The sequence below is a fragment of the Eimeria mitis genome, genomic scaffold, assembly GCF_000499745.2.
Source record: "Eimeria mitis Houghton genomic scaffold, Emh_scaff34, whole genome shotgun sequence".
Taxonomy (NCBI): Eukaryota; Apicomplexa; class Conoidasida; order Eucoccidiorida; family Eimeriidae; genus Eimeria; species Eimeria mitis.
This window is the reverse complement of record NW_013571741.1, coordinates 43,130-54,920: the sequence shown is the minus strand read 5'-3', so window position 1 is coordinate 54,920 and position 11,791 is coordinate 43,130. Positions and strand designations below refer to the sequence as shown.

Here is an 11,791-nt window from a genome sequence, read left to right as displayed (position 1 = left end):
CAAAGGCTGCAAAGAAGTAAGAAGAGAGAACCTCGTCGTTCTCTCAAAATATATAATTTTTATGAATTTCTTCAAAAAGCATGAATTTTTTGGTTCTCTTATAATACGTGATTTTGTTGATCTTATAAAATAATTATAGGATTCTGCTGAATCAATCAAAGTGTGTGGTCCTGTTGATTCTCTTGGTTTATGGTTCTGTTCATTTCCTATCCCCATGGTTGTGGTGATTATCCTGTTTTATGACCCTGTTGACTCTATAAAAATGTGTAGCTCTGTTGAATCTCTCAAAGGGTGTGTGTNATCCTGTTTTATGACCCTGTTGACTCTATAAAAATGTGTAGCTCTGTTGAATCTCTCAAAGGGTGTGTGTGCTTCTGTGCACTTTCAAAAAGTGTATGATTCTGGTGATGTTTTGGCTGTATGGTTCTTACCAGAACATTTCATCATTCAAGCATGTGGATGCAGCGTGAGGAGTTTTTTGGTTGCAGTTTGCTCTTCTCTGTGCCTGTTTGCAGCGGCTAACCCCGATTTCATCAATTAAATGCCCACATTGCCAGATGGACGTCTGCATTAAACACCGACTGAAGGAGGATCACAACTGCGAAGTCCTTCTACGAAACAAGAACGAACGGAAGCGGAATTCGCTGCTTAAGCAGCTGTCTTCAAGCGCTTCGAAAGGACTCAAGATGAAGTGGCATTCGGACTCCACCAGTAGTTCAGGTGAGATGCACCAGTGTTGCAGCGTGTATAGTAATGCAGCTGCCTGTATTTAACTTTAACACGCGCCCTACTTACAAGCTTTACAACCTTCTTGCAGACCCTACACGCTGTATTGACGAGCAACCCAGCAACAACCCCTCGAGATACGCACAACCCCCTTGCACTGCAGCTGCTGCTGCAGTGCACCCACCATCAGTGGGATCGCCACCCGTTGAAGGTTGTGAATGCGATGTTTATGCTTGCTGGCGGCCAGCAGGCGTTCAGAAGGACCGCAAGGTGGGTGCCTCCACACCTCCACGAGCGTGGCTGACTGCTAGTGTTGCATCTCGACAATAAGGTAAGCTGCCACGAAATAGCAGTCCAACACATTGATGATGATCCTGTCGTATGCATGCGATGTACAGGAAAAGAAGGGCGGCATATGCACGATTATGTGATGCCAAACTGCATAACGCCCCTCGTCGTCGTCCTGAAGGCTGTTCGATGCTCCTGTAGCTCGACAAAACCCGAATATGCAAAACTGCATTTGTGGGCGTTCACTCGCCCTTGCCTGGCACCGCGAAAGCGTCCAGCGAACCTCTGAGTGAAGTTACAATCGAACGTGTCTGCAATACTAATGGCTACAGCAACCAGAGCTGCCTCCTCTACCAGTTAGACTAAAAAGCTAGCCCGCACCCAGCAGAACAGCTGATTACCAAGTGTAACCCCTCAACTAGGATATAATAGTAAGGACGACCGGTAGCTGTAAACAGAAAATATCAATTTTCGGGAAGCAATGAAAGTCTTGATCCGCTGCTTCACCGCAGCACCAAGATGTGTACGTATCGCCTCTTTCTGTATCGCCTTTGTAGCACGTAGCAGAGCGATACGGCGGAAATTGTTGTTCTCGAATCTGTTAGGGAGTTTGAGAACAACAGCGAATTCTTAAAGCAGAACTGTGCCCAATGTTCACATTAACACTTGCAATGCGAAACGTATGTCTACACCAAAACATGCCGGGATGTTTTGCCTTAGCCCAAGCAGTGGCTTCTGAAAGCATACTGTAGGCGCCGTTTACAGCTTGTCGTAGTAGTGGTCGAGAGGAGGAATTTCGGGTTTCAAGTGCTTCCTGGTACGGATACCCTGCACAAGGGCTTCCATCTTGCTGCCCTTCTCAAGGGGATCGCCGTTGAGGCAGCTCCAGTGGTCGAACACGCACTGAGGGAAGGCCTGGCCTGATGTTGCAGCACGCAGCGCGGTGGTGAAACCGAAGGACTCGGCGACGGGGAGGTAAGCACGCAGCACGACGAGAGGGTTGCCAGGCTTGCTGTCCTCCTCGAACACGTGTCCACGACGCATGAACAGCACCGTGTCAATGCCTTCCATAGAATCACGAGGCACGGAGATATCCACCAAGAACATCGGCTCCTGAAGACGTGGCTGCGAGACGAGCTGGGCCGCGTACAGCACACGACGGCAGGTGGGCATGATCTGGCCTGCACCTCTGTGGATGGCATCAGCGTGCATGGTGACGTCTGTCAGGTTGAAGCGAATACCACGCATGTTCTCCTCGCAGAGCACACCCTCCTTGCTAGCCCACTGGAAGGCAGAGTTGCAGTGGTCCTTGATTTCGTTGAGGTACTGAACACCGACNTCGGGGCCGAAGCACCAAATCTTCATCGCGTGGTTCTTGTCGAAGTCGAACTTCTCGCTCAAGTCGTTGGCACGTTCCTTGGGACCGTCCTTTGAGCTGATCTTTCCGGATTCAATGGCCTCAGGAAGACCCTCAGGGAGTGGCTCTGCCGTCATGTACAGCCTGTTGTGTTTGTTTGGAGACTTGGACAGGCAGGTCATGGATGAAGGAGCAGTGACTGTCTCACGGTACGAGACAACGGGGTCGGATACGATGATGTCAATCTGGGCATATTCCTCCTTCAGATCCTTAAGGCAAATCTCCACGTGCAACTCGCCACACCCAGCAATGATGTGTTCTCCACTTTCTTCAGTTGTGCAGACGACCAACGGATCGGACTTGGACAGCCTCTTCAAACCCTCGACGAGCTTCGGCAGCTCCTTCATGTCCTTCGGCTTCACCGCGACACGCACGACAGGCGAGACGGAGTACTTCATGTCGGCGATGTTGTGGGCTTGGTCGTAGGTGGTGAGGGTTCCGGACTTGAGCAGGAACTTGTCGACACCGACCAGACAGCAAGTGTTACCGCAAGGCACATCCTGCACCTGTTCAACGTATTTTCCCATCATAATGACAGTACGCTGGATGGTCTTGATGGTCAGATCAGTCTTCTCCCCAGGCACGTAGTAGGGGCCCTGAATGCGCACTTTCTGGCCTGTGGCGACAGTGCCGGAGAAGACGCGACCGAACGCATAGAAACGACCCTTGTCCGATGTCGGCACCATCTTGCTCACGTACATCATCAGAGGAGCGTTGGGGTCGCAGTTGCGAATGCCATTGGCTGCCTCGTCGTCCTTAGGACCCTCGTACAGGGTGTCAACACGGTACTTCTGTGCCTCCCAAGGAGAAGGCAAGTGACGCACGATCATCTCCAGCAGACAGTCACCAGCAGGGAGCCACAGCTGCATAACACGCTTCAGTAGCGCCTTGCCAGTCAGGTCCTTGTCGTCACCCTGCAAACAAAAGCGAAACCATACAAAACCAATGAAAGACCGACTCCTAGGAAACTAGAGACTAGGTATCTGAGAATATCGGTGTGAAACGAACCTTCAGCTCAATGCCGAGAGTCGTAAGCATCTTCTCGTATTTATCCTTCTGGTCGTTCATGATGGTGGAGAAGAGCTTGCAGATGGGGTCCATGATGAACTGGCAGAAGGCACGCTGAGAGCCCTCTGTCTGAGTTCGCGTCCACTTCTTCTCCTTTGCGTTGTAGAAGTTGTTGCCCCACAGACGCTGCATCATCTTCTCCTTGGGAATGTCGAATTTTGCTGCATACAGCTTTGCGAACTTCTCAATCGTGAATGCCCAACCGTGGAGACCGGAACCGAAGGANATTTTGCTGCATACAGCTTTGCGAACTTCTCAATCGTGAATGCCCAACCGTGGAGACCGGAACCGAAGGAAACAGTTCCTTTTTCAGGGAACACCTGCATGTCCCCGACGTTTTCATCGCTGCAAGTCGAAATAATGACATTCACGTTTTCGACGTTGCGTTCGAAAGTCAGGTAGATCTCCTCCGGGTCCATTTGCAACTCAAGCAGCGCGCGATCGACCTTGTTCACGTGCAGCACTGGCTTGATTCTCTCCTGGAGTGCTTGGCGCAACACTGTCTTTGTTTGCACGCAGACACCATCAACAGAATCTACGACGACCAGGGCGCCGTCGGTAACACGAAGAGCGGCTGTGACCTCAGAGCTGAAGTCAACGTGTCCTGGAGAATCGATAAGGTTGATCAAGAATTCCTGTTCGCCCTTCCCATCATCCAAGTCCTGCTTGAAGTACAACGAGATACCGGTACTCTTAATGGTAATACAACGCTCCTGCTCGTCAGCGCGGGTGTCGGTGAAACGGGCTGTTCCCGATGCCTTCTCGGAGATGATACCGGCCTTGCACACCAGAGAGTCCGTCAGAGTACTCTTTCCGTGGTCGACGTGGGCAATAACGGACATATTCCNGCCTTGCACACCAGAGAGTCCGTCAGAGTACTCTTTCCGTGGTCGACGTGGGCAATAACGGACATATTCCTAATATTCTTAGGATTGCCCATAATCTCGCGCATCTGATCCACTGAAAAATTCACCTGTAAAGCCAGACACAAAAACACAAACAAACACATAGACGCTACATGCAATCTGCTAATGCGTACCGACCGTCCGCGCACGCCCAACGCAGTTTAAACCGCTCTATACTTTGCGTAACCCACCAGAGCAAAGAGATAGAAAAAGTGCATGCATCGGCACAGCTACGTGGCTTAGCCTCGCTCTGCGGGCTGGTGAGGCCCCACAGCAAGCCAGCACCGACTCAACTACCTCAGCCCCTAAATACCGTGCTATTGCGGTAAAGAGGCATCAACTTGATATTTAAACAAACAGGACAAGCGACGTCATCCAACCAGCAGTGAATGCACCGGCGGAAATACGCCCCCCACAAGTTATTGCATGAGCACAACCGTCACATCCACGGCTCAGGAACTGAACCACAGACTTTTAGGTTAGCATATATGGCAATAAATAAATCCATCCCCGTCGATACGATCAGAAAACAGAACGAAAGGCATTCCGATACGACGTGTTACAGATGACGCTCCGGATGCGCTGCCGCGTACCATTTTCGAAAGCGGTTGAAGGAGAGGGGGCGGCTAGAACCGAAAGCTGAACTGGAAAGGCAAATCCTTTTTGCCACGCTTCTCCCTAATTAGAACATAAAGAACAGCACCGATAGACAAACAGCAGCAATATCAGTGCTACGGCTCACGAAACGTGGGGACGCCTGTGCAGCAGCTGGCGGCAGCGCAGAGGGGCTGCTGCGTGTGGCAGCACTGGCGGGTGGCCGCAGTTCTCTGCTCCGTGTTATGGTCAATTATACCCCTCAAAAGATCCCGCGTTATTTTATTAATTAATTAAAACTTTGATCAAATATAGTATTTGTTACGTGTTCAGAAAAGGGGTGCTGGGCCTATTTAATGCCGTCGGGGTGCTGCTCGCGTTGTGCTCGATTCCACACAAGGCGAAGACGCGGCTGCTGCGTAGTGCTACTGCTGCTCACCTGAAATAAACCCTCCTCGCTGTATACTTATTGTCAGTATGAAAATGATGAATCTGACTTTAGAGGCATTTGCTGCTTCATGAGACGCAGGACGCTTAGCTGTGGACGTACCCTCCGGAGCGCCAATGCTGCGGCTCGGTCCGTCTAAAGTTGTAGTTATTCACATTCCTAGGCGCGTGCATATTTGCTTATAAGGACGAAGGAAATATTCAACAGCTGTCTATAATGTCAGTACAAGCAGCAAGGGGAGCTTGAATACGCTTGAAAGCGTAACGTGGTAGTGCATGCAGCATAAGGGGCTTGGTTACGCTTGCATGTGGGGTTGCCTAGCTGCAGTGGTTACGGCAAGGAGAGCTGGAGCAACTCATAGCAGAATATGTGCCTGTCTCATATCCGGGGCATAATCAGCGATAGGCCTTTATGCCAGTCTCCAGGTCACCGCAGTGCGAAGGCCGCCTTAGAGTCTATTAGAGGATAGGCTGCACTGTGTATATTCCCATCCCGACTCCTTTGACTTCATGACTGCTGATAACGGTTCCTGGCTAAGGTTGAGGGTCTCGTTACAGACGTGGTGTGGCAGCCTGCAGGGTTCCACAGTCATTAGATTAGTGGATCGCACCCCATGCGGATTCATTACCTTTAGTGCAGGCCTGAATTATGGATAAATATATGTTTAGGGGAATTAGGCTCGGATATGTTTGAATATACCACAAACAATAGCCTAATGTTGATACAGCTGACTGCAAGGCGCAATTCAGGCATATGGTCTGGGCGAACTGAGCTGTACTATGGTATATGATATACCGTTGACTTTATGAGGTAAATCAATTTGCACATGTGTTGTAACTGAAAGGAGACGCGAGCACAGGCATCAACTGCCCAACTATAGACTTTTCCGGAGCTCTGGTGCGGGCCTACCGTTTACCGTCTGGGGTTTTACTATTTACAGTTTGAGGCTTGAGGGACGCTGCTCCTCCACCCACCCGCGGCTTATAGTGGCTCACGGCATTTGCTGTTCTCTGGCTGTCAATTGCTTAGCGTATTTTCTCAGTGCAACTGATAGTGTTTACTTCTGCGCCTCCCGTTAGTTTCACAGCACCGGCCTCGGAAACGTGTGCATGGCAGTCAGCACAGGACCAGAATCCAACAGATTTTCGTTGCATAGCAGATTCAGCACTTTCTACTGACGCCCTCAGAGGCGGGCTAACCTACCGCTTGCAGCCGACCTAACCTGCCTTCAATGGATAAAAGCCCAAGAAACAGCAATGATTCAAACTGCGGCTGGCACGAGCCTCTTCCCACTAGGGAAATGGTACAAGAACACACTGCTTCCTTGAGCTCTATCCTGCATAAAATGTGTTGCGCAGAGCAGGTTGTTTGCATGCGACGCGGCTTGTTGATTAATTCATGCTACTGCACCTCATATCCGAGGCGCTGCGATGCGCTGCTTAAGGGGCTGGCTGAGTTGCATAATATGAACTTCAATATGAAATGGTAGTATTTGACGGAGCTTTGGCTCAGTTTCCTAATGGTATAGTTGAATTAAGTGAACGGTTTTAATTGCCCCTCGCTATCTTTAAATGAAGGTCTGGTTTCCGTGCACAAGCATATGCATGGTCGTCCTCTGCCCAATTCAGAAAAGCTGCATCCGTCCACACATCTAACAAATGCAGCAATACAAGCGTGGCGAGGAGTTTAATTAGCGGACGCAATAATCGCGGGCTCCAGCCCTGCCGATGTGGGCTACCGTGTCACTGACTTAACCCTCTGAAAGAACGTGCACTGGCGACAGAATTGTCCACAATGGCTGCGGAACTTCCAGAAAAACGCCCACCAGGCGATCTCCGTCCGCTCTTTTGGGGTTATTTTTCTTATGTGTCACTAGGAAGCGGCGCGGAATCCACCGTAGCAGCACTCCACATTCTTTGGGAGTGGGTTACGGGATGCTGACAGAGCAAGCACTACCCTCCCGATGGCTGCAAAACTTGTGTGCAGCAATGCCTTGGTGGGTTCATGCGTTGTTCAGAATTGCTTGTGAATCACTAGAGTCAACTGCGTAAATCCGAAAGCTTTTGATGAGCAGCTAGCTAGCTAGATCTCTGGTATGAGCTGCACGTGTGCCTTCTCAACATGGACATATGCTAAACAGATGAAGATAGTGTTATATCCTAAACATATATAAGGATATAGTTTAGAGGGAGCCGCAGTAACAACCTGGGCACTGAACTGCTGGCGCCAGAGCAGATGGCTCCACTTTGGGCGCAAATGTTCGTGCGGAATGCGTACGGTTTGCTCTAATAAAGACGAATATCCATTTAAAAGGGGTCAAATGATGAGAGATATGCAGCCTTTTGCAGCATTTGCCAGCACAAAATCACCCTTAACCACAACCTGCGTCGGTTGAGGCAACCGTCGATATGGCCCACCGGTTTGCGCTAATGATCTCGAGCCGCAGCAGCATTTAGGAACTGATTTGGGTTTTTTGCTTGCTTTACTCAACAAATCTCCAAGAAAAAACTACGGATAAAGGAGCATCTGATGTCGCATTCCCCTTTGAGACGAAGGCTTGGGAATCAAATCCGACGAACGGACCACCGTGGGGCTGACATTGCATTGCTAGAAAAGCTGGCACTGCTTGAAGACGACAACTGCTCTGCTCCTCTTCCATCTCCTCCACCAAAACTGCAATGTGTTCAGCGCACCGCAGTTGAGAGGATTAAGAGGCTCCACACGCACGAAGCGAAGGCGCCCGTCGTGCGCTCTACAGGCTCAACCAGGGCCTCCTCGGCCGGGGCTGTCGGTGAGTTGATGCACAAACCACAGTCCGTGCCTTTAGTCCAAGCAATTGAAGCTGGGGTCATTATCACTTTGTCAAGCCGCTTACTGCCGCTGCCTTCTTCCCAAAGGCGTTGCTTCTTAGGGCGATCTGTACAGCCGGCGGCCTTCATAGCCCATGCGAAGAATATCGTGCGTTTTGCTCTCTTAGAGGATTTTATCCTAACCTGAATTTGTTACCTCCCTCGAATTCTGGGCGATTTCAACACTTGAGAGAAGATGACAGACAAACCGGAGCCCGAGGCCAAAACGGCGGCCTCGCTGGTCAAGAAAGGTTCTGCAGTGAGTTGTGTGCATATGCTCTGCCTCGACCCATGAGACAGCAACATAGTTAGGCGTGTTATTACCTCAAAGGGGACACAGGGAGAGGAACGGGGAGAGGCACTAAAGCTTGTTGAGTGTTGACCACCGCAATCGGTTCAGGTTGCGTCGGTCCATCCGGCAAACAAGTAAAGCGAGATACTCAGTCTCTGCTAAACGTGCTTGCGTTTGTGGCTGTCTTCAGGTCGTGTATATGCAGAATGACGTTGCGGTTTCCAAAGTTGAAGTGTGGGCGATGAATGCCCCTGCAGTCAAAAGCGATCCTGATCTGATGTTCGCTCTTTGTTCCGTCGAGGCGTCATCCACTGCCAGTAAACTCATGTTGAAGCAAAAAGAACCACCTAGCAACGAGGTTAGTTGTCTATCACAACTCCACAACTCCTTATCTATTTTTTCCTTCATTTCTTCTTCCCCCTCTGGAAGTCAAACACAACCCCGGTCCATGGCCAGTTGCTCGTCTAACGGAGCAATAAGCATTTACATATTGCATTACATAAAGTAATGGCAGTAATATTAATGTTCGCGGCTAGCATTGCCTGTAGTGTAGTAGCGTAGTAGTAGTGTGTGGGTTGCGTTGTCGTTGCAGGTGTTTGAGGCTAAACCCGGTCAAGTGTTCAATGCAAATACTAACTTGGATCCTATGGCCTACACGGACATTGGCACGATCCCCCACCAGAATATTCCGTGCGTGTTAGATTTCTTGCGCGTTCGTTACATGAACAAGGTGATGTATACGGCGGTGGAGCCGCTGATTGTGGCCATTAATCCTTTCCAAGATTTGCGTAACGGAACACCTGAAGTCATTGCTCAGTACCGTGACGCAGCCGATTGCGACAAACTGCCACCGCACATATTTCAAATATCGAGACGTGCGGTGGACAACCTGCATGGGGTTAAGAAAAGCCAAACGATTGTCGTATCAGGAGAATCGGGCGCCGGAAAAACAGAAACGACAAAACAGTTAATGAAATACTTCGCAAGCGCAAGATCAGGGAACTTAGACGCAAGGATTCAACAAGCCATCATGGCAGCTAATCCTGTGCTCGAGGTTAGCCATCCTTCTTTCGGTTTTAATTCTGGTTTCCTTTTCAACTGTTGTGCGCCGTTGCGTCGCATGGACAGAACAGGGAGGAGGCACCTGACAGCTGTTTGTTTGATTGAGTGATCAGGAAGCTTCTACGTGAAGATTTTGTTCGTTATCTGTTTTTTGTTGCGTTAACTTCATCAGGCCTTCGGAAACGCGAAGACCGTCCGCAACAACAACAGCAGTCGGTTCGGGCGTTTCATGCAGCTGGATGTGGCCAAGGGAGGAGGCATTCGCCACGGCTCCGTGCTCGCGTTTTTGTTGGAAAAGAGCAGAATCCTGACCCAAGTAAAGAAAGACAGATAGAGCAGGACGTTCTGCAATCCTTTGCTTCTACGGGAGCAGAAGTTGCGCTGCAACTCTTTACGAAAGCTGAAGCAGCTTTGCTTCTGCGCATGCTGAGAATTTGGTGTTGGTATGCATGTTGTTATTAGGACCGGAACGAGCGCTCTTATCATATCTTCTACCAAATGCTCAAAGGAAGCACACCCCAAATGAAGGAACGCTACAAGCTGCTAGACTGCAGCAAGTACCAATTTTTGAACCCGCACTGTGTAGACGCTCCCGGTAAGCGTGTAGAAGCCAGAAAGCCAGCTGCAATTCCTGTAGTGGAAGCCAGCCAAGTACAGCCTTTATAATGTAGCTGATGTGAGTTTTAAGGTTTCCAAAGGGAATGCCCTTGCCGAACACAGCGCTAGTGTTCATCTGTGGCATTTATACTTTGTCCCTGCAATGTATTGTCTTTGTTTATTAGGAGTTGACGACCTCAGTGAATTTGAATCTGTAGTAAAGGCTTTCGAATCCATGGGCCTGAAGGAAGAACAGCGGCACACCATTTGGTCGGTGGTGTCAGGCGTTTTACTGCTCGGCAATGTGACAGCAGTCGGTAGGTTTTCGCCTGCTGTTCACATTCAGCATGCGGATTTACTAGTTGTGCAGCAGCGTTATATATATATATATATATATATATATATATATATATATATATATATATATATATATATATATATATATCGCAGGGTGACCCATGTTGCCTCGTTTGTAGGCACGATCTCAGGGCCAGCCTTGCTTACAACTCGACGTTGCATTGTTCTATTCTGTTGTTTTCTGCTACAACGGCGACGTCTAAAGACTGTCGTGTTCGCTGTGGGTGTCGTGCATCTCAGGGAAGAAAGAGGCTGGAGTGGACAACGCTGCTGTTATAACGGGTGATAGCGCTCGCGTGCTGAAGGACGCCTGCGACCTGTTGTTCTTAGACGCTGAAAGAGTTATGACAGAGTTAACAGTTAAAGTTACATACGCCGGTAGGCCGTCTTCTCTGTAGAGTACAAAGAGCCGTATTTATAGTGCCTGTGGTACAAGTAGTTATTGTGTCTTCCATCAAAGCTTCCTTGGAGTGTTCTGGTTAACAATATAATCCCTTTTCTTTTATTTCCTCTATTCGAGAATAAAGCAGGCTGTCGGGTGCCGGTGCGGTGTTTGCACTGGTCGCTCGAACAAACGGCTTCTGTATCCTCCACAGGCCTCTCCATGTATAATTCTCCTTCGGAGATAAGAATTTATGCTGCTGTTTTTGCCTGTTTTGTTTGCAGGAAACAACAAAATCGAAGGACGCTGGACAGTTGAGGACTCGGACATGCTCCGTGGCTCTCTAGCCAAGGCAGTGTATGAGAAATTGTTTCTTTGGATTATTCAGGCGCTTAACTCGACCATAGAGCCCGCAGGCGGATTCCAAACATTTATGGGTATGAATCCATTTGGCGTTTCTCCGTGCCTATTTTCTTATACAAATGAGCATAAATAGTTTGTAGTATAGTTTCTTATTGAGAAGTTTTACTCCACCTACATGATTTTATCCTATTCGCATACTCTTCCTGAAGAGAAAGATGACTTCGTGTGGCTATCGATTTGCTGCGGGTTTTCAGGACTTTTGGATATATTCGGCTTCGAAGTCTTCCAGAACAACTCTCTTGAGCAGTTATTCATCAACATCACAAATGAAATGCTTCAAGTCAGTAACGACCTGCAGTTTGCACGGCCGCATCTTGTGCTGATAAGCATAGATATTTGGGTCGCAGTTTCTTCTAGACCAGTTCTAATGTATAATAATGTAT

At 49.1% G+C, this 11,791-nt stretch overlaps 2 protein-coding genes across 2 annotated transcripts in view; one reads left to right on the top strand and one right to left on the bottom strand.

Annotated features, from left to right (window-relative positions):
- Nucleotides 1-1,773: 1,773 nt before the first annotated feature.
- EMH_0036910 (elongation factor 2, putative) lies at nt 1,774-4,341 on the bottom strand (the record flags this gene model as incomplete). The annotated part of the gene is given in 4 exon segments (XM_013498405.1): nt 1,774-2,352; nt 2,356-3,345; nt 3,440-3,682; nt 3,820-4,341. Coding segments are annotated over 4 exon segments (2,334 nt in total).
- Nucleotides 4,342-8,491: 4,150 nt separating this feature from the next.
- The window catches only part of EMH_0036800 (uncharacterized protein), a gene marked incomplete at both ends in the record, with an annotated part of 6,890 nt that continues 3,590 nt past the window's right edge, over nt 8,492-11,791 (top strand). Inside the window, 9 exons of the mRNA XM_013498404.1 lie at nt 8,492-8,554; nt 8,778-8,945; nt 9,180-9,641; nt 9,822-9,965; nt 10,112-10,244; nt 10,432-10,563; nt 10,844-10,981; nt 11,270-11,422; nt 11,603-11,688. Of these exons, the coding sequence (XP_013353858.1) occupies nt 8,492-8,554; nt 8,778-8,945; nt 9,180-9,641; nt 9,822-9,965; nt 10,112-10,244; nt 10,432-10,563; nt 10,844-10,981; nt 11,270-11,422; nt 11,603-11,688 (1,479 nt within the window). The remainder of the gene's footprint in view (nt 8,555-8,777; nt 8,946-9,179; nt 9,642-9,821; nt 9,966-10,111; nt 10,245-10,431; nt 10,564-10,843; nt 10,982-11,269; nt 11,423-11,602; nt 11,689-11,791) is intronic.